Source organism: Prionailurus viverrinus, chromosome D4, assembly GCF_022837055.1.
Source record: "Prionailurus viverrinus isolate Anna chromosome D4, UM_Priviv_1.0, whole genome shotgun sequence".
NCBI lineage: Eukaryota > Metazoa > Chordata > Mammalia > Carnivora > Felidae > Prionailurus > Prionailurus viverrinus.
Window position 1 is genome coordinate 59,566,424 of NC_062573.1, and position 22,092 is coordinate 59,588,515.

Below are 22,092 nucleotides of genomic sequence, written 5' to 3' on the forward strand. Positions count from 1 at the left end.
CATGGGGTTGAGGGCTGTGCGGTGTGTCACAGGGTACCAAGTTATAGGAAAATTTTCTTGAGGCTGACAGGTGACCTGGTGTCCGTCTAACCTGTTCTATGACCACCTTCTGCCATCATGGGTGTCTCTTTGAGATGGTCAGAGCTCTAGCAGCCTTTAAATGCTCAACCCATGCCCATTGAGTTTTGTGGTTTCTTGGCTTTCAAGACCTGCTGGCAATAGCCTTTATTTATACAAAACAAGACAGGCAAATACGTACCTTCATTTATTAGCATGTGTCCTATCACTATGAAAGCCCTGTGAGCACCACCGCCCATTCCCTTGGGAACCTTGGTAAGGTTTTCCACATGGAGAATGTGGCCTGAAAAGCGGGGGTTTGGCTCAGAGCAGATCCTTCTGTCAGCTCAGTGGGGCTGTGCCTGGCACAGTTGAGGTGCTGGGCCAGTCCTGAGGGGATGGGCCACCCCCAAACAAGCTTGGCCACCACCTTTTGGTTTAGAGGTTCAGAGCTCGCAGAAGGTGCTGTCCTTGAGCCTGGCCCCATCATACGCCCCACCTACTGGGCTGTGGATGGCCGTGCCATGTGCCCCTGTCCACATGCCCTGGAAATGGAAATGGTTGCAGGGTGGGGAGCAGTTCTGCAAGTCTCCTGCAAATCCCACGTCCTCAGCCTTCCTCCCCAGCCCTGTGCAAACACTTGGGAGTATTTCTTCTCTATCAGGGTGGCTCTAACATCTCAGAAGAAAGGAGATAGCTTTTAGACAGTTTGGTTTAATTAGAAACTCATGTGTTTTGCTTTCCTAGGTTTTGAAACATGCATCCTTCTCTCTTCCTGGCTGCCCTTTGCTTGGGAATAGCCTCAGCTGCTCCGCAACTCAACCAGAGCTTAGATGAACTATGGTCCCAGTGGAAGGCAACACACGGGAAGCTATATGGCATGGTTGGTAACATTTAAGCTGCACAGAGGGACCACCGCAGAGAACAGTCTGTGCTGGTCGGAGTTCATAGCAGGGAGTATGTTTTTTTTTTTTTTTACATTGATGTAATATTTTTATTTGAGCTACTATCCATATTCTGGTCACTTGACCTAATAATAGCCTATGGTAACATTTTCATGCCTTCAATACAAAGATCCAGTCTAGAGTTAGGTATTGCATTTAGTTGTCAGAATTTTTTAGCCTATTTTAATCCAGAATATTTCCATAGCATATCTGTCTTTTTTTTTAATTTTTATTTATTTATTTATCTATTTATTTATTTATATGAAATTTATTGTCACATTGGTTTCCATACAACAAGCAGTGCTCATCCCAACAGGTGCCCTCCTCAATGCCCATCACCCACTTTCCCCTCCCTCCCACCCTCCATCAACCCTCAGTTTATTCTCAGTTTTTGAGAGTCTCTTATGGTTTGTCTCCCTCCCTCTCTAACTTTTTTTTTCCCGTTCCCCTCCCCCATGGTCTGTTAAGTTTCTCAGGATCCACATTAAGAGTGACAACATATGGGATCTGTCTTTCTCCGTATGGCTTATTTCACTTAGCATAACAAGCAGAAAGTATCTTCTTGAGGCTGATCTTACCAAGGCAGTAAGCAGGGCACTATAACTGTGCACAACATGGGCATATGTCCTGCTGTGTGATTGCTGGAGAACAGCTCCCAGAAGCATCAGGCCACCCCTGGCTATGGTTTCTCCTCCTTTCTTTGAGCATGTCCACTTGGTACAGTAGAGTTGGTTTTAATTTTTTTAATGTTTATTTATTTTTGAGAGACAGAGACAGAGCATGAATGGGGTAAGGGTAGAGAGAGAAAGACACACACACACAGAATCTGAAGCAGGCTCCAGGCTCAGAGATGAGGGTACAGAGCCCAACACAGGGCTTGAATTCACGAGTATGAGACGATAACCTGAGCCTAAGTCAGATGCTTAATGGACTGAGCCACCTGGGTGCCCTGAGTTGGTTTTAAATAGAAATAAAGATGATTAGGGAGAGTTTAAGATGACAGAGCAGCATGGAGACCCTGAATTGTCTTATCCCTGAAATGCAGCTAGATCACCACCAAACCATTTTGAACTCCTAGGGAATTGATCTGAGGATTAGTGCAACAATCTGCATAACTTGAGCTACAGAGCTTGGCAAGTCTGCGGTGTGGAGAGGTGAAGTGGGGAGAGAAAGGCTGTGGAGGGAAGGGGGCCATTTTCATGGAGAGAGAACAGAGAGAGAAAGAGAAATGGGGAGAGTATGGCACATTGGGATCATGCACAAAAGGCACACAACCCCCCCTCCAAAAAAAAAAAGTAGCTGGGGAGAAAGAGTGAAAATACTCGCAGGAGACTGAACAAGAAATCTGTTCCCCAAATCATTTACAGGGAGAAAGAAGAGGGTTTCAATACCACCAAGATTCTATAATAAGTGAAGAGCAGAGTCTGAAATTTTGGAGCTCAGTGCCTAGTTGTGCTCTGGTGAGGAAGCAGGGCGAATCCCCAGGAACAGGCAGCAGGATCTGAGGTGTCCCTGTGCCACATGGGGAGAAGCAGTTTCCCTGCTTGGTGTGCATTTGGTAGAGGCTATAGGGCCTCCCTGCAGGCAAAGGTCCCACAGGACCCCAGAGAGCAGCCACATTTGCGGGTATTGGGACAAAGACACCAGACTGCAGCAAAACCTGGTGCCCGCTGTATGTTGTGGTTTGTCATAATCTCTGAACCTCTGCTGCTTCCCGACCGCACAAACGTTTTCTGGGGCAAACCAGTACTGGCCATTTCTCAGTGAGACCCTCCCTCAGAGAGTTGGCACGGGTCCGAACTGTGGGAGTCTCTGAAGCGTGTGGTTTTAAAACAACACCCCATCTGAGATGAAACTCTGGAGGAAGGTGCCGCCGGGCAAGTGAACAGCTTGGACACAGACCGGGTAGAGGCGGGGAGTGGAGGAGGCCTGAGACAAAGAGGGGTGGTTGATTTTGGGTGAGTGAGAGCGCCAATTTCCAGTGCCAGACTGGAGAGCTGGGTAATCTATTTCCACTTGTACACTGATCCATCCCAGTAAACTAAGCAGTGTCACCTAGTGGAGAGCAGAACTATGACACCAAGCCTCACCCAACTGCGCCCTCCAGGCTAAAGCAGCTGGACCATCCTGGGTCAGGAGGGAATCCCCCCCGAGGCTACACCCCACACTCCAACAGACCCTGTTCTGGGGCCAGGATCAGGCTGGGGGTGGGAGAGCAGGCTGGCTGTGAGGCTGGTTGGAGCAAGGGCAGTGAGAGCCATCCCTGACCGTGCAGGTGTAGAAGTAGGCTCTCTGGGTGCACAGAGCACCCACCCACACCATCCTATCAGAGTTCTTGTTGGGTTTGGTGTCAGTGTTCATGTGTCTGTGTCTCCTCAGGACACGGATCTGGGCCGGGTCCACACCTTCCTGTTCCCTGCACTTTGCTCAGCCCATGGGGGCCTCCATAAATGAGTGAGTGAGTGAACCTGTGAATAATCCTGCTTCTCCATGTAGGGCTGAGAGAGGACAGTGGGAAGGTTACGGGGTCCTCTGGCCCCATACAGCATCATGTATGTACTTCCTGATGCCCCTTCTCAGCATCTGGTGCCATCACGGTGTCATGAGGGAATGGGACCCCTCCACACAGAGGGGCAGGGGCCCCTGGGCCAGGCTGACAGGCTGACTCTGGTTCCCTTTTAAATTGACAGCTTCATGGGAGTTACTCCACCCCATTTCTTGTGCACCAAAATACCATGGACGCGGGCACATCCCTGGTGACAGAGAGCATGCTGGTTGTTGCCAGAGCCTGGGCAGGGACAGGGGGTGACTTGTTATAGCTATGGAGCTTCCTTAGGGGATGGAAATGCTCTGGAACCCAGAGCAGTGCTGGTTGTACACATTGTACACATAGTAAAGCCACAGAGTTTCAGTCCCTCTGAAATGGCTAAAATGGTCAGTTATCTGTTGTGTGCACTTTACATGAATTGTTTTTAGATGCAACGGGACAGAATCAGACATGGGTAGCATCGCTGACCAGGGTACCACTTTCAGGTGTAAAATAAGTAAGTCCCAGGATGTACTGTACAGGATGGAACCACAGTTCATTACACTCTATTGCATATTTGAAAGTCCCTAAGGGAGGAGCTCTTGAAAGTTCTTATCACAAAAAGCACAGACCAGGCAGGAATTCTGAACCTGGGGCAAAATTTAAAATCTGCTCAGGGCCTTGCCTTTTTCTGTGAGTAACACACCTTCTGTCACCTGTGTTCAGGATACGCACTGAGGACCCTTCCTCCAGTAGCTGTGACCCTCCTTAATATCCAGGGTGGAATCAAAAGCAGCTGTTGGGCCCCTTGGGGTCTGGGAAAACCACCCTGGTGGGATCCTTAAGTGTCTGCAGCTGAGAAACTTCTTCAGAAGACACTGTCCCAGCCTCTCCTCCACCAGCTCCACAAGGTTCCTGCCCTCACCCCGGCTCTGGAAGCCAGCACATAGGCGCCTCCTCCCCGGCTCCTGTCTCTCCACTCCGTGCTTGCTTTGTGCTGTCTCCTGTCATGGTCTAGGAGGAGTGCTGGCTTTGCGTTGGTTGCTTGGCTCGTGTCTCCTAGTGCCTTGGTGGACTTAGGTGTGGTCAGCCTGGCTGTGGGCCCTGTGTCCACCCCCTTCCTGGCCTGCACTTGCAGATGTCCCAGCAATAGCAAGGACAGGCCTCACTGAAATCATGGTCACAGAAAACAAAAGTCCACATCACAAATGTGTAAACTGCACATGGCATCGTGTTCTATTGGGAGGAAAGGTGGGACCCAGCCCTTGAAGACACAATGAGTTTCGATGAACACAGCTTCCAGATTGCACAGATCCAGCATTGGCCTCAGGATGGGTCCTCGCCTTAGGATTTCTTCTTGGAATGCTGGGCACACCCAGTGACTTGAGAGCAGAGGGCAGCACAATTGGGTTCCTATGGAATCCTGTTCCTGTGCATCTCAAAGTTGGTGATGTTGGAATGAATGCTCCGTAATGTGGCTTAATGTTGGGATTGCGCACTCACTCACACGGAGCTTTGTTGGGATTTTATTTCTCCAGATCCCCCCAAGTGAGGAAATTACCTTTGGGAAAATAAGAATATAGCCTCTCATTGATTTTCCATAACAGTTTCAATTTTGTACCTCAAATTCACTTGTGTACATGATATCACATAGTGTCATATCTGTAGCCACATCAAAAACAATGGTATTATACATGGTGTTTCTATGTGAACCCTCTCTCCATGAGGAAGGACATCTGAGTTGAATTTGTTGGGAACAGGGGACAGTTTACTGAGGTTAACATGCCCTTTCCACTTATTTTTTGTGAACACAGAAGAATTGCTACTTTGGGAAGAAATAATACCAAACTGGATTGATGTCTACAATGTTGCTCATACATATTGCTACTACTTTCTGAGCACCAAGTGTGTGCAGAGCACTGGACAAAATACAGTACATGTGACACCTCATAGATGTCCACACGAGAGCCTACAGGGTATCTCTCCACAATTTCACTGAAGCCTGGAGGGGCCAAGCGGGCTGCCCTTGCAACACAGCTGGCAGTTCATGAAGCATCTGGTTCTTTTGCCAGTGCCTAGTGATGACTTCAGCATAAAGGCAATTTCATACATGCATTTTTCATTTTCTTCTGTAGTTTTGATTTGATTTATAAATGTAGGATGGGTTACACCTTCTCTGAGGGCAGCAGTTTTCCTGATTTAATGATTAGGCTCAGACTCTGAATATGAATCAGGCCAGTGCTTCTAGTTGTAGGTCAAGTTCCCTCACAATTCCTGCTGTTCCCCCTAGAGGGAGCCAGCTCCCTGCTGTGGGGTTAAATTTATTCCAGTCTGAACCACAAGGGAGGCAGGATAGGATGAGAACTTGTGTGCCTGAGTGAGAGACAGAGAGAGAGAGAGAGACACAGAGAGAGAGAGAGAGACAGAGAGAGAGAGAGAGACCGAGACTGAGAGAGACAGAGACAAAGATTGGTGACAGAGAGACAAGGATAGGCAGGGAGAGAGACAGAGATAGAGAGACAAAGAAATCTGTTTATATCTGTTACCTGGAAATTTCACAGGTCCTCATGGGTAATGAAGATTATGTTCCAGGAGCCTAGGAGTTACCCTGAACCAGCCGCACAACAAGTGACACATGGTTCCTGGGGAGAGAGAAATGTTATTTGCTACTCACCCCTCACCCCTCAGAAGTCATGTCTCCATTCATCTTCCTTCTCATCAATTTTCCCTAACTTGAAGATTCTGCAAGTAGATTCTTGACAAAATGTGGCCCAGGGTGGCGGGATTATCCACAGGTGTCACTGTGGGTGGCAGCATCCTTCAGCCACTGCTTAGGGAGACTTGGGACTTGGGGCCTGGTGACAGAAGGTTCTGTCAGGAGGATGTGCCTTTTGACCCAGAAGCCGCCCCAGCTGCAATCAGCACAGCGATGCAGCGGGTCTCCCGGGGAGGCTGCTGACCTGGTCCAGGTGCCACACTTGTGTCATCTCACCGGATTCTCCCGACTTGGTGAGCTTGTGTGATAAACCCCCTTCGGGGAGAAGTAACCCGGGGCTCAGAGACGTAATGTGCCTGAGACGAAGGCAGAGGCTGAGACCCAGGGTCTGGCAGTGCTGTGCACATGGGTGAGGGAGGGAGGAGGAAAACTGGATTTGCTGCCACCATTCACACTTGAAGAGATGTCACTGGACAAGTTGGGTATTTGGGCCTCTTGCAGAGGGCTGCTGCCCTCTGTCCCCAGAGAGGAGCACAAGGGAAGGTCTTCTGCCCAGCTTGCAAAGGGGCTTCTCCATCAGGCCACTAGGGGCCAGCAGTTAGCAAAAATTAATGTTTTCCCTCTGTAATTTTAATGTCTCCACATGAAATCATTATTGTTGTAATACTGTGTACAACTCTGTCCCAATCTTTTGTCCTCCCGACAAAAAATTCCTGCAGGAGGTGCCGGAATGCCTTTCATTTGGCAAATCTGGTTTGCTCCTAGGAAGCCGGAGGCCATGGTGCCACTGAGACAGTCCATCCCTGACGGTGCTTGTCCAGGACACAGGCTTGACGCCACGGGGAGTGGACAGACCCCTTCTCGGGAAACCCGAGAGCCTTCGCCACTTGGACTAAAAGTCTGCAGAGAAGCACACTGCGACGGGGCCCACGTTGCCACTGAGGGTTACGTCATTTCTTCTTTACATTTCTATTGGCCAAGTGTCCTACTTGTATAATGAGAGAGACCTATTCACTTAAGAGTAACTGTTCCTGCTTTTCTCCTTCCTGCCTTGAATTTTCCCATTGGGCTTGTCCTCAGTCTGAAATCTTTGCTCTTATGCAAGGGCTCACTTTGTGTTTGGCTCACCGACTGTGAAAGTCAGGCAGCCTGGGGGAAATGGTCAATTCTTCAGGACTTTGCAATGTGTGTTACTATTCCCTGCAAACCTAAGGTGCTAACTACAGCTGTATCTCAGCTCCCCGGGTCCCTCCCCCAGTGCACTTATGGGGAACCGCCTCTCACTGCCCAAGTCCCAGCCCTGAGGCAGACAGACTAGCTCTGCCCTCAGGACAATGGAGGAGAGACAGGCAGGCACGCTAGTAATGGGGCCGTGGGTCCATGGGCACCACTCCTGAGGCCCCCAGGCTCTAGGTACAGACGCAAGGGACCCAAATCGTGTTTCCAGCTAACCTCACAGGTCTCACCATACATGTTTATGTGATATTTCAAAATTGATCCGTTATTTCCATTTACTAACAGACGTGGACTTGAAAAGTGGATCGTTAATATCCTTCCCATAACGGAAAAGCACTATTGCTGCCATTGATAGAAATATTGCGTGAACCGCCAACCACGGGGCTGACATCTGGTACGTGCAGTTGCTCAGTCCTGCTTTCTCAACAGGGGAGATTAGCCGAGAGGAACTTCAGGCCACAAATCGAGACCTGCCCCTAGAGCGACCGAAAGCCCTGGAGGGGATTCCATAAAGGAAGACCTTTCTCACTGGGATGCTCAGTGGCACCGAAAACCTCGGACAGCTCCTGTGTGCACTTATTGTTGCCTTTAACAAAAAATGGTCTCTCGGACCTGAGTGATAGTGCTTGATCCACATCAGTCAGGGTCCTGGTGGGGACATTAATGAAAGGCAGAGTCATGGGCAAAATTCACAGGAAGACCCGAGACAGTGAAGCATCTGGAGGCTGGGACAGAAGGAAGCCATTACCTCCCCTGGGGCAGAAAGACACAGGGATAAATCCTTTCCTGGGGAAGCTGGAGCCCAGGGGTGAAGCCGCTCAAGAATTTAGAGTCACAGACACACAGCTGGAGTCAGAGAAGCAGCACTGAGTGATGGGGGAGGAAACACGTGAGCCTAATCTCCCCCAGCCCGTGCAGTGCCCCCATTAGCCGACCCTAAGTAGAAGCCCAATGACAGGCAAGCCTGGGAGAGGCCTCCATGGGGTCCACCTTTCGGGGCATCCCTTCCTTAGGAGAGTGGATGCTCTTTTCTCATGGCAACATTCTCCTGAATGGCGATGGCTCTCTCTCTTGCTTCAAAGAGACCCTCACATACAGGGATGTGGCACCACACTGCCCGAACCCAGAAGTCAGGGTTGTCTCTGTCTTTCTCTGTGTGCAGAGCTCCACAGAAGGTTCTGACTGGCCCAGCGTGGGTTCTGGAGTGGGCCTGCATAAGCATCAAGGGGTGGGGAGATGGAGTTCTCTGGTGGCCTGGCCCCAGGGCCCCAGGGCCCCAGGGCCCCGGGGCGGTGCTGGGAAAGGAGCCATCCTCCCCACGGGGAGAGTTCTGTTAACAGGGAAGGGACCAGAAGAGCTCTGGGCAAAGAAAAGCAAAGGATGGCAAGAGTCTGTCTACTTTTCTCAGATGCAGGTGCCGGGACTGGCACGTGTACATCAGGATGTGGGGCTGCCTGGGCTCCGGGAATGTTAAAGTAAAACAACGAGGCGTATAACCCAAACCCGAAGGGCTTAAGGACCACTGCGCTCACTGCCCCATCCTGGGAAAGCCCTCGGGGGACAGGCCAGGGGGGCCTTCAGGGTGTTCTGTTCCTGAAATCAGGTGAGGTGGGAACTGTCTGGTGAAGTCCCACCATGCGTTGCTGGCTCCACCCCCTGCAGGAGGAAGAAACCAGAACATGGCTCAGCCCCTGCAGCCAAATGAGACTCATCAATGTCCAGAGTCCACGGGGCTGTCACTAAACCTGGATGGCGTGACCCTGGGAGAGCCCCTCCAACACCAAGGGCCGGCCTGGCTGTACCTGCGCAAGCAGCCACTAGATGGCATGCAGGCTGTAAAACCTGAGGGAGGTTGGGAGACCTGAGGCTGAAAATGACTGCCTTTGTGAGGAGTAGTTTCCAGGTTTGCAAGATGAGAAACGCTCTGGAGAAGGCTGGTGCTGAGGGTGCACCCCGCAGGTAAATGTGCTAAAACGACTAATTTTGAGGTTTGTCTCTCTTACCACAATTTCTTAAAAACAAAGTAAAAAAAACCCATCAAGCTGAAAGTTAATAACCAGGTAAGAGAAAAGCTTGCAGAGGAATATGCAAAATTTCCCACTGTGTTCAGAGTATGCAGAGAAGCTGGGCTCCCAAAAAGGGCTGAGATAGAAAACATGATCCAATGCACTTTGCAAGAATTTGAGATGTGTTACTTTAGGGAAACATCTAAAGTGGTATCAGAAGAGGAAGAATTAAAAATTTTGTTTGACTTTTTTCTCTTTTGTTTTTCCATTTTTCCCCCCAGTTTGAATCATAGTCTTGTCCAGACTTTTGATTCTTGAGGACTTGAGCCAAACTGTTTATAAGGTGGGCAGTTATCAGATTCATTGTCTAGAGACCATGGCTGAGCAGCTATGGTGAGTGCCAGCCCCAGGCTCACAAGAAGGCACAGAGTCAGGTTCACTCATGTGCCTGCTTATCCAGGGAGGTCACCAGGGTCAAGTCAACAGTGCCTGAAAAATTGTTTCTGGGTGTTATTTCCAGGGATTGGAGCTGTATTTTGGGTGGCCACCTGAGAGTAAGATCAGACTTCATCTTCGCAACCAAAGGTCATGTGTTGCTGACAGGCTGGGGCCTCAGCCCCCTCAGCCTGGAACTCAGTAGCTTCCAGACACAGGCCAGGACAGGGGTGGGAGCGCAGGTCCCCACTGAACACCCTGGAGGAGGGAAGGCCAGGGAGGAGACCCTGGAAGGGGATTTTAAGGAGATTCCATGGGCACCTCTGGAAATGTGTGTGACCGGAGGGAGAAATGGCTCAGGATAATGCTGCTAATATTCTAGAACCCCATCCTCAGATGCTTGCTGGTTGTGACTATCGCTCTCAGGGCCAAGTCTTTGCTCCTAAAGAATGAAGAAGAGTGTGGGCATGGGGAGGAGGGGCAGGAAAGAAGTTGCACAGGTTTCTACAGCAGAGGTTCCCCCGAGGTGGGACTGTGATGTGCCCTCCCTCTTGGGGCTGATGTTTGGTGAGGGGGCCTGGCCAGGTGCCAGATGCTATGACTCTACCCTGTGGGGCTCCTGTCAGGGGCACAGAGAGGGGACTGAGGCCAGCTCTGGGGAGGATGATGTGCCTTGTCTCCCTGAAATCATGGAATTTACAACTAAGGAGACTTTCAGAGGGTTTGATTAAGCCATTCTCTCTGTGACCTGAAACAAAGGGTTTAAGATTTTAAATAGAATTTTATATTTAATTATTATAATTCAGAATAATTGTCAGGCTGTCTGCCCACACTTGGGGGCCAGTTATTCTCCTGTGCTAAGTATTTAAAGTATAATATTGTGTATGAGCATGTGTGTGTTATGAGTGTACGTATATATTTAGATACTGTGAAAGTGTGTATGCATACGTGCACATGTGTATGTGTGTGCATATGTATATATGTGCACGAATGAATGAATGTATGTAACTATATGTGTGCCTATGTGTAAGTGTATATGTGTATATATACATATATATACACATGTATATATATGTATATATACATATATATACACACATACATGTGTATATATACATATATATGTAAGTTTGTGTTATTATGTGTGTATGTGTGTATGTTTTTTAATGACGTAAAGGATTTTCTAGCCCTAAAAACTTGATCTCCTGGGCAAGAGCCTTGAGACTCACTGATTTATCCATGAGTGTCCATTTTCCACATTCCAGGCACTGAAAGAGCACGCTGAGAACTTTTCCTAGAAAAATATGAATTTATTAATGAATTTTTGCCATACCTTATAATATTTTTTTACAACATTGTTTTACTAAATATAACAGATTTTATGTCACGTTTTAGCATGAATGGAAAGAAAATTCAATCTTCCTACCATCATGAGAAACAAAAATGTTGGTCAATATTATAATTATTAGTAGTTTAGAAAACCTTTAGCTTCAAAACTCATTATGGATGCAGTTTTAAGAGTTTTTTCCAAATCTGGAAAACCTCTATCAAGTTAGATATTTTTTATTGAAACGTAAGTTTTAGAATCTTCAGACATGTGGAGTTTTCTCATTTGCTGACTCATTTGAATGCTCGTTGAATTGCAACAATATTAGCCAGTCTCTGGGGGTCTGCATCCTTCTCAGTCTGGTCTGAGGGGTTGAATTCCTCTGTGGGCTCCCTTCACTGGGGACACAGCCTCACTAGCACTCTGGGCTTTTCTCCCTGTGAGGCTCCCTGCCACCTGGCCCAGGTCCCCATTTCTCCAGCCTCCTCACATCTCTGCGCCTGGGAGCCTGCTGTCCAGCTGGAGCCCTGCCTGGCCTCCCATTGGGAAAGGCTCCCCCTGACTGGGGGACCTTATCAGTCAACAAGGACTGTACATAGCAAGGACACCACAAAAGACCCATCATGTAGAGAACACCCAGCTCCAGGGCCAACATGCAAAACTGGTTATCCTGTAGAATGTTCTGATTTGTGGCCTTACCTGATTGTTTCTACTGGTGACATCTAACTTATGCCCCATAAACTGGACAAACGTGGACTTCCAACATGGTTCGTTTCCATTTATCATTTTGGCAAAACGCTATTCTGAAAATAAATAAGAATAAGCTTTACTACCTCTGTTCCCAAAGTAGTTTGAGACTGTTTTTAACATAGATGAGCTTTTCATTTGCTGACTCCAGAACCTGAGCAGCCCTACTGTGTGCCGGAGGTTCCCACACTGTGTGAATTTCACGAAGAACATGGAGACTGACACTCTGTTACACAGAGTAAGACCACTTAGAAACAGCAACAGCTTCCCAGCGCAATCACTAGTCATGGTAAAATAGTTTTAAACATTGTATTGGCTATCAAGAGAAACAGAAAGAAAGAAAACAAGCATTTAAAACAAAGAAATCTGAAATCTAGGAGAGTCAGAGCCTCAGAATTGTGGGCATTTTTTCTTTGTTTTTTTTTTTATTTTTAACATTTATTTATTTTTTGAGAGACAGAGTGCGAGCAGGGGAGGGGCAGAGAGAAAGGGAGACACAGAATCTGAAGCAGGCTCCAGGATCTGAGCTGTCAGCTCAGCTTGTGGCTCAAACTCACAAACTGCGAGATCATGACCTGAACAGAAGTCACATGCTTAACTGACTGAACCACCCAGCTGCCCCTGGACATTTTTTAATTGAATAACTTAATCTTAGAACAAAAGCATCCTATGGTCCTATTTCTTCTCCATTTCACAAGACTAGTGACCACATTGCTGTGGGCAGTGTGGCTTTCAGGTTTATTGCTGTTTTGCTTGTCTAGAGGCATTTGACTGTGCTGTGCATAGAAGTGCAGGGAAAGCCCCACAGGCCCTGCCCATGAAATATTTCGTACCCACATGGATCCCGTCCCATGACACTGTAAAAGTCATCCTGTGTTCCGCAGGCAGGGCCTCCCTTTGGGAAGACCAGTGATTCTGGCTGCTCTTGAAATGCACTCACAGATTCCAGCGTTAGTAGGAAACCTGGAGTCATGCACATGTCAGACCACGGCCTGTCATGAAACACAAGGGTCAGTGCATCTCTATTCCATAGACTCTGGGATGGAGAATGGGAAGAGCAGGTTTTACTTCATAAGAGTGTTCATGTTCCCACCTGAACTTCCCATCCCTGTCCTTCCTTCCATGTGACAGAGAAGCCTGGAATCCTCATCCACGATAGCCATGTAAACATTTCTAAGACAACTAGTTATGGTGCTGCTTGTGGATTCCTTTGTCTCTTGAAGACGTGCACAGTGGAAGACAAGGTGATTGTGAGTCGGAGGTCCTCAGTGCCACCCAGCTTCTCCTGAGCATCTGGCATTTGGAAGGACAGTGTATCTATCTATAAAGCCTGGCTTATTATTGAAAGCCAGGAGCTCAAAACTCTGGTTTTGCAAGTTAAATCCTGAACATTTGACTTTTATTTTCATGTCTCCTTTACTATACTTCCCAAGGCAATGGATGCTTCTGGTGAATCAAGGGTGTGTTGCATATACGAATGTGAATAAAAAATGAACATAAGCCTTCCAAAAATATTATCCCCATCACAGTTGAAATTGAGTGGCTGAGAGGAGAGGGGAGAGGGGTGTTAGGGTTTCATGGGGACAGAGTTCAATGTGAGATGAGGAATATTCTGGAGATGGATAGTAGTAAGGGTTGCAACAGTGTGACTGCACTAAATTAAAACGGTTAAAAGGGTCAATTTTGTTGTGCATATTTCACCACAGTAAAAAGCGATTCACCTTGCTTCCCAGTCAGCAGGCGAGCGTGGGAAGCTTTCTCACTCTGTCCTGGAAAAAGAGCAAGGAACACATTGGGTAAGATGGTGGTCTGTGGTCTCAGGAGGACAGTGCTGACCTCCTGGGGTCCAGCTCCCTGGTGCTGTCCTATGAGTGTGACCAGCCAGCAGGGATCTTCTGCTGCCCACCTGTCTAGATCATGAGCTCTGAGCAAGCAGGGGTGCAGCGGGCTGTGCATCTTCCCTGCAACAGCATACTTCCTGTCCAGTCCCTGCAAACGCTTGTGTGCTGTGTAGACTGCTACAATGTGCTTGGAGGAGGGGGCCGTGGGGCCCACATTTCACCTGCATTCAACCCAAGCCCTGTGTGGCTGGGGCAGGATCTCCTCCTGTACAGGTGATTGTTGGCACCAAGCCTGACCTTTCTAGTAACATCACAGCAGAGCACCTGTTGGATTATTGCCCAGACTGCTTGGATTCCTCTGATTCAAGTGCTCACTGAGCCTCTACTGTGAAAATCATGGGGCAGCAACCTTAGAACAGTTCCCCTTTGCAACAGGAATCCACATAAGTCAGGTGAAGGAGACTGGGGCTTGGGGAACGAGTTCCCAGCGAGGACGCAGAACACACACCTGAGCACACATGGCTGAAAAATGTTTTCCTGTGCTCTTAAGATCTCTGGTCTTGGGGCGTCTGGGTGGCTCAGTCGGTTAAGCGGCCAACTTCGGCTCAGGTCATGATCTCGCGGTCCGTGAGTTCCAGCCCTGCGTCGAGCTCTGTGCTGACAGCTCAGAGCCTGGAGCCTGTTTCAGATTCTGTGTCTCCCTCTCTCTGACCCTCCCCCATTCATGCTTTGTCTCTCTCTGTCTCAAAAATAAACGTCAAAAAAAAAAATAAAAAAAAAAAGATCTCTGGTCTAACATGAGATTAAACTGACTTAAGGCAAATTCATCAGAGGAAGCATCCAAGTGTATTAAATTTTTATATTGACATGGGGGCCTTCACAATCGAATTAAATACCCCAAGGGGTGACCACAGCTGGAAGCTTCTGTAACTTTAGAGGAAGTCTTGATAAATTTGTAAATAAATGACAAGACAAAGCACAGTAAGTTTTGGGGAAGTGACAAGGAGATACTTTGGGGGGCAGGGGACAAAACTAGTGGAAGAACAGGATTATTTAGGAATTGTTTGCATAGATGCGTTCGCTATTGACTCCCAGCCTCCGTTGGTCAGGATGCTCTCTTGCTGGATCCTTTCTCAAGGGAGAACACCTTTCTCAGGGAAATTTTATGACCTGCTTCTGGAAAGGGGATGTTAGAGAGCCCTTCCTGCATCTGCTGCTTCTCAAGTGCCTGCAGCTCAAAACAACCAATATGCCACAGTCGCTTACTTTGGGGGAGTGTGTCCCAAACCCCTGCAGCCTCAGCGAATAGTAGAATGTCTTAGGAACAAAACTGAGGTTTCTGTGGAAGAAGGAATGCTGCATCTAGACTGTGACACAGTGTGTGTGTGTGTGTGTGTGTGTTTACGTGGGGTGGAGGGCTTAAATTCTGTTCTGTTTCTCTGGGGACCTCAGACTGATACACGGACCCATCTTATAGACCCACCCACCATCTCCTAGCATATCTTTCTCATGCCTTTTTCCCTTCTTTGCAATTATTATTATTATTATAGAAAGTGGTTAGTTTCAACATTTTTTTTTTTATTTTTGGGACAGAGAGAGACAGAGCATGAACGGGGGAGGGGCAGAGAGAGAGGGAGACACAGAATTGGAAACAGGCTCCAGGCTCCTAGCCATCAGCCCAGAGCCCGACGCGGGGCTCGAACTCACGGACCGCGAGATCGTGACCTGGCTGAAGTCGGACGCTTAACCGACTGCGCCACCCAGGCGCCCCGAAAGTGGTTAGTTTCAATACAGGAAGTGAATAGAGAGTCAAGACGGTGTTAATTGTCATCAGGATAGGTGGAAGTAAAAGGCCTTACTTAGCATGGCACCAATATATTTCTTTTCACATTCATCTATTGTGATGTCCCTTGAACCAGGTAAGGGATTGATTTCCAAGCTCATAAAAGCTGGAGCGGGTTTCTAAGTAATTCCCAACTTTCTCAAACCACTGAAGAGCTTTCCACAGTCAACCATCTCCCTACTGCTGGACACTTGGATCCTTCCCATCTTTTTGCTCTTACAGACAATATGTAACTTTAGAAAGGCTCATCTAGGTTTTCCTGTTGACCCGCAGGTCAGAGGGCCTGCTTATCTAAACTTCTCAAAGTCCACAGAGCTGCCACGTTGCCGTCCCGTGGCCGTCCTGTGATCTGTCTCTCCAGCAGGCAGAAGAGGGCCGTGTCCCAGCACCTGAGGACATCTGAAAGGATCAGTCGCTGCTGTTTATTGTGCATCTGCTAAGTGAGAACGGATGGGCCATGTTCTTCTCATTTCCTGATCCTCAGGGAAGCTCACCGTCTCCCATGGCTTCATCTACTATTTGTATTTTCTCTTCACAAACTGTAGTCTTATATCCTTAGTTTATCTCTCTGAAGTGATGTTTCTTTTCCCTCTTAATAGGTATGATCTTTGATGTGCACTTTGTGTTACACGTTACAAACATTTTTCTCCTGTGCTGTGGAGTGTCTTTTAACTTTGTTCGTGGGGTGTAATTCCCATTTTGACGTAATCACATCTATCTTTTCTTTACACTTTGTGCTTAGTGTCTTTGGTCCCGTGTAAGGTCATAAATACATTTTCTTTTATGTTTTTAATACTTTCATACTTTTGTTTTTTTATGTTGAATTCTGGAATCCATCAGTAATACGTTTTGTGGATCTGCTTCTAATTTTTCCTGGATGACTAGCTACTTATTGACCATTCTCTTCCCACTGATTTGAAATAGCATGTTTCTTTTTATTTTTAAAAAGCATCTATTAAAATAATCATATGGCTTTTCTCCTTTTGATCGCTCAGCCTTCCAGTTGCTGAAGCCTATTTTCCCAGAGTCCAATGCAACCCAGTGAATGCTCCCACGTTCCCCAAGTAGGGCCAGAGCTCTACAGAGTACTTTAGGGGATGCTAGAAAATGGAAAACACACCTGGATTCCCCATGAGACAGGCCCAAGCATGTAACCTTCCAGTGGAAAGGCAATCAGGAAAGAATGAGAAACAGAAGAAAGGGGTTCTCAGGTCACAGGCTAGAGATCCCAAGAGTTCCTCTGTCCCCTGCCTATGGAATGACGGTCACCCGGGTGCCATTCCACCAGTGGCTTTGAATCTTTGATATGTAGCCTCTGAGAATGAAATGAGGGGAGTCCCAAGCTCCTCCCAGCTCCCTGTCCTCAGATTTGACATGCAGGGACACAGATCACTAAATCACCACTAAATATATTTCAGTGTGCCTTCAATACACACTTTTTTCATATCTTATAATGGCATCAACTAAGTGGAAGTTTAACATTATTTTCTTTGTTGAATAAGCATGAGCTTTTTCTTTTGGACCCTTAGCTGGACCACTGTGACTGCTCTATTGTTTTAGTCAAACCAGTTAAGGACCATTTGACAGGAAAGTGAGCCCAGACCATTGTCAACAAGTTTTTCTTCTGTAAAGAACAAGCAATTATCACCAAGAAAACATCAGAATAGAAGTCATCAGCTTGGGAAACAAAAGCAGATCGGGAAGATTACAGTGTACTGGGCCATATGGATAGGGCCAATCAGGCCAAACCCCAGGGATTTAAGTGGGTGGCCTCAGAGTCACTGCCCAGCACCAGAAAGCCCTGGGGCTATATCTGCCGAGAGCATCTGCACAGCTGCATGATCAGGTGAGCAGTGTTATCCTTCTGTAAGTACTTGGGAGGATAAATTCAATGTTTTTACTCCACCATAGTGGCTCTAACATCTAGAAGAAAGGAGGATGGATTTTTAGACAGATCTGTCTAATCAGATTCTCATTTTTTTTTTTTTTGCTTCCTAGGTTTTGAAACATGCATCCTTTTGACTTCCTGACTGCACTTTGCTTGGGAATAGTCTCAGCTACTATAGAGCTTGATCAAAGTTTAGATGCACAGTGGATCCGGTGGAAGGAGACACATGGAAAACAATATGGTGTGGTTGGTAACATCTAAAATTTAAACTATCTAGGGGACTCACAGAGAATGCCCGTGCTGGTGGGAGTTTGTAGCACAGAGTAGCATCTTGAGACCACTCTTACCAAAGCAGTAAGCACAGCACCATGAGTGTGCATAGTGTGGACATATGTCCTGCTGTGTGGTTGCTGGAGAACAGCTCCCAGAAGCATAAGACCATCCATGGCTGTGGTTTCTCCTCCTCTCTGTGAGCACATCCACTTGGTGCAGGTCAGTAGGTTTTAAATACAAATAAAAATGATATGTTATATGTTTGCCTGTAGGTTGAAGAATGCAGAAGAGCCGTGTGGCAGAAGAATATGAAAATGATTATGCAGCACAATAGGGAATACCTTCAAGGGAAACATAGCTTCTTGATGGCAATGAATGGCTTTGGTGACATGGTGAGTATGGCATGGATTTGCTGAAAGTGTTGTTGTTTCTCTCAGTACTTTCCCCCCAAAATCTCATGCTTGTCAATATTCTACTTTCTTTTCCCTGAAGACCAATGAAGAATTCAGGCACATGATGATTGGTCTCAAAATCCAGAAGAATGAGAATGGGACAGTGTTTAAAGTCCCTTTCCCTGCTGGTATCTCCTTACCTATGAATAGGAGACAGACACCTGATATTAGTCTTGTGAGTATCAAGGATGACTACTCATCAGGTCTCTCTCCAAGAGGAAAGCCAAAAAGAAAGTGGCTCCCTGCTATGGTTTCCTGCTGTGGAAAAATATATTGTAGCTATATTTATTTATTTTGTTTAATGTTCATTTATTTTTGAGAGAAAGAAAGAGTGAACGAGTTGGGGAGGGGCAAAGAGAGAGGGAGACACAGAATCCAAAGCAGGCTCCAGGCTCTGAGCTGTCATCACAGAGCCTGATGCAGAGTAGATGAAGGTAGACCACAAGCCTTGAGATCATGACCTGAGCCTGAAGTCCAACGCTTAACCATGAGCCACCCAGGCACCCTGCCGTTGCTATGTTTTAAAGTTTTCATATAGATGGACTGTTTTCACTCTTGTTATTGGTTTTGTAGACTGAGACCTTTATAATTTGTTTTCAGGGTCGGTGTGCTTCTGGCTGGGCTTTTAGTGCAACTGGTGCCATCGAAGGACAGATATTCCGGAAATACGGCAAACGTGTTTCCTTGAGTGTGCAGAACCTCCTGGACTGCTCTCAGGCTGAAGGCAATGAGGGCTGCAATGGTGGTCTAATGAGTAATGCCTTCCAGTATGTTAGGAACAACAGAGGTCTGGACACAGAAGCATCCTATCCATATGTTGCAAGAGTGAGTAGAGCTCCTCACTTGTCACCATTCCAGCTCTGTCCTTAGAGTTGAATGCTTTTGAAGAAAACAGACACCATGTTTAACATTCACATTTCCAATTGTAGACTCTCTATCTGCAGTCTGTCAGGACTGTCATTAAACGGTATTAGCCTGGCATAGTTCTCTGCTTAGATGGTTACCACACAGCTGTTTTTATTTCTACATTACATGGAGATATGCATACCTTTTACACAAGGTACGGATTTCCCCAGAGTGAAAAACTTCTTATGGACAGGTAGACCATGAGTGTTTCATTGAATCCACACCAGTTAGTTTTGCTTTTTTTAAAAAAGGTTTTTTTTATTAATTTTGAGAGAGAGAAAGAGAGGGAGAGCATGAGAGTCGAAGGGGTCCAGAGAGAGAGAGAGAGGGAGAGAGAGAGAATCACAAGCAGGCTCCATGCTCCGTACAGAGCCCAACACGGGTCTCGATCCCATGACTGTGAGATCATGACCTGAGCCAAAATCAAGAGTTGTATGCTTAACCTACTGAGCCACCAATTAGTTTTTTAATTTTAAGGCAATAAATAGCCTTTCACTTCCTGGGTTGCTTCACAACAAACTTGACTTGGAAATCTTTTACCTGTAAGCTGCCTTGAAGTCATGTTCCCCAGGAAGTGGATGGTCATAATCAAGTTTCTTTTCCTTTACCATTCAAAGGATGGACCCTGCAAATACAGGCCTGAGTATTCTGCTGCCAATGTCACTGCCTTTCAGACAATTCCTCGGCGGGAGGAGGCCCTCTTTGTGGCAATGAAAAACATGGGATCCATCTCTGCTGCTATAGATGCAAGCTTGGATACCTTCCGCTTCTATAAAGGAGGTAAGAATTTGTTGATACAGAAAAATTGGAAAACCACCCTAAGAAACAGCAAGAATGACACTTTGGTATGTAGAATTCAATGTATAATTTTGGGGTGTGTGGATTTAATATAGTTGTTCATTCTGTACATGTAATATTTATGTCTGCTGTTTCCATTTGCCATTACTTGGCCCAAATCCCCATGAGTGTAAGTATATAATAAATATATTTAAATGACAACATAATTTAATTAGTAGAGCTTACTTTACTTTTTTCCAAATGTTAGACCTTGATAACTTTTAAAGAATTTTGATACTGAAATTAACAGTGGAAAGTAGCTCTTGGCTCAAGTAATTTTATGTTCTCTGCTGTTTCCCTAGGTTGACATCCTACAAGTAGAATAATAAGGTTTCGGCAGGTGATTTTTTTAATGCCCCTTTTCTATTATTTTCAAAAGGGATTGTGACAGTTAGTATTTCTCCTGGAGTGAGATGAGGGCCCAAATCCCCACCCCTTCCCACTAAACAAAAATATCTGACTTTTAAATCTCATCTGAATTCATACCAATATCATAACTGAATTTTGAAATGCCTCCCCTACTGTGGTTGATAGGCTGGGTTACTATCACATGTCACGTGGGAATCCTCACTCAGCATTGAATATTACTCCCCAGGCATTTATTATGATCCAAAGTGCAGCAGTGAAGACCTGAATCACGGTGTTCTGGTGGTTGGCTATGGCTTTCAAGGAAAAGAATCCGATAACCAAAAATATTGGTTTGTCAAGAACAGGTATGAAAATCGAGGAATATGTACTTTTGAATTTGAAAAGGGAATGTTTTTTGGAACCAGTGTTTGGACGCAGGTCCCCCAACCCTTGAGCACACTTCTGAAATCCCAGCAGTGTTTACCCCATCTAGGGGGGGAGCACAGACATAGTCATATGATGAAACATTAAGATACTGTCTCAGGCTTGCTAGGGTCCTGATATAGTTTTGGTACCACTGTATTTCTAAATTGGAAGTTTTTCAATATTGTATATCACACCCAGGTCCCAAGGGTTTCCTTTTCCTGTTCACACTGCAGTTTTGTGAAATGTCTGTGCTTGGTTAGAACTCAACCATGAACAAGAACGGCCTCTCCTGATTCTTCCTGAATCTGTCCTGGCCTCTGGTGCACTGCTCAATACTGGATGCTATTGTTCAAAAGATGTATGTTTTTGGTTGTTTGTAATAGTTGGAAAACCCTGTCTTCTTTCAGCTGGGGCACTGACTGGGGCATGGGTGGCTACATAAAAATGGCCAGAGACCGGAATAACAACTGTGGAATCGCCACCAGGGCCAGCTTTCCTATCGTGTGAGATGATGGTGATGAAGAAGGCCTTGACTGATAACAGAATATCCAGGAAATGTATTTTATTCTAAAGTTGATCACATCTTATTTTGTGGGGTAAAACACTTGAATCACTGGAGATCCAAGTTGTGACGAATTCTGTTAGTGTTTACGCTGGTGACGAAACTAATTCTTTACTCCCTGCTCTAATCAACAGTGTGTGATTAAGTTGCTTAATAACTTTTGAATGTTCATGTTTTAATTTTTTAAAATTTATTTTTGAAAGAGAGACAGGCAGACAGGGTGTGAGTGGGGGAGACCAGAGAGGGAGACACAGAATCTCAAGCAGGTTTCGGGCTCTGAGCTGTCATCCCAGAGCCCAATGTGGGTCTCGAACCCACAAATCATCAGATCATGACCTGAACTGAGGTCAGACACTCAGTGAACTGAGACACCCAGGTGCCCCTGAACGTTCATGTTTAAAAGTTGCATGAAAGTTTTACCTTTTAAAATAAAATTTACTTTCATATGTTGAGGTGTGCTCTGTTTTTGATACATAAACTTCTTTGTAGTAAAAATCCAATGGTTTTGTAGGGAGGAAGAAATATCCTCATTCCTCCAAAATTCTTCCAACTGGTTTAAGAATTTAATTGACATGAGACAGGTTAACAGGAGGAAAAAAAAAAAACAACCCTCAAAGTTTTATTACATAGGCAGGTAGGCCCACTAATGAATTTAAGCCCAAAGAAATGGCCAAGGCAGACAGGTTTTTTTGTTTTGTTTTGTTTTGTTTTGTTTTGTTTT

At 46.3% G+C, this 22,092-nt stretch overlaps 1 protein-coding gene across 2 annotated transcripts; it reads left to right on the forward strand.

Annotated features, from left to right (window-relative positions):
- Positions 1 to 814: 814 nt before the first annotated feature.
- LOC125150379 (procathepsin L-like) lies at positions 815 to 21,530 on the forward strand. 2 transcript variants are annotated; one of them, XM_047830231.1, is made up of 9 exons: positions 9,332 to 9,439; positions 17,209 to 17,525; positions 17,678 to 17,813; positions 18,113 to 18,232; positions 18,333 to 18,467; positions 18,893 to 19,117; positions 19,816 to 19,978; positions 20,631 to 20,748; positions 21,217 to 21,530. In XM_047830231.1, the coding sequence occupies exons 3-9, from the start codon at positions 17,688 to 17,690 to the stop codon at positions 21,314 to 21,316; spliced, it is 987 nt and encodes a 328-aa protein (XP_047686187.1). In that variant the 5' UTR covers positions 9,332 to 9,439; positions 17,209 to 17,525; positions 17,678 to 17,687; the 3' UTR covers positions 21,317 to 21,530. The 2 variants fall into 2 exon arrangements, with proteins under 2 accessions (XP_047686188.1, XP_047686187.1); XM_047830232.1 differs by lacking the exons at positions 9,332 to 9,439; positions 17,209 to 17,525; positions 17,678 to 17,813 and adding exons at positions 815 to 940; positions 8,850 to 8,869 and having other exon boundaries at positions 18,130 to 18,232.
- The last annotated feature ends 562 nt before the right edge of the window (positions 21,531 to 22,092 follow it).

What these genes read in the sequence shown, in the direction of transcription:
- LOC125150379 (XM_047830232.1), top strand. Translation starts at nt 815, where the DNA reads ATGCATCCTTCTCTCTTCCTGGCTGCCCTTTGCTTGGGAATAGCCTCA. An exon ending in AAAAGCAAAGGATGGCAAGA is followed by an intron (nt 8,870 to 18,129) that starts GTCTGTCTACTT and finishes AGAATGCAGAAG; the next exon opens with AGCCGTGTGGCAGAAGAATA. An exon ending in CTTCCGCTTCTATAAAGGAG is followed by an intron (nt 19,979 to 20,630) that starts GTAAGAATTTGT and finishes ATTACTCCCCAG; the next exon opens with GCATTTATTATGATCCAAAG.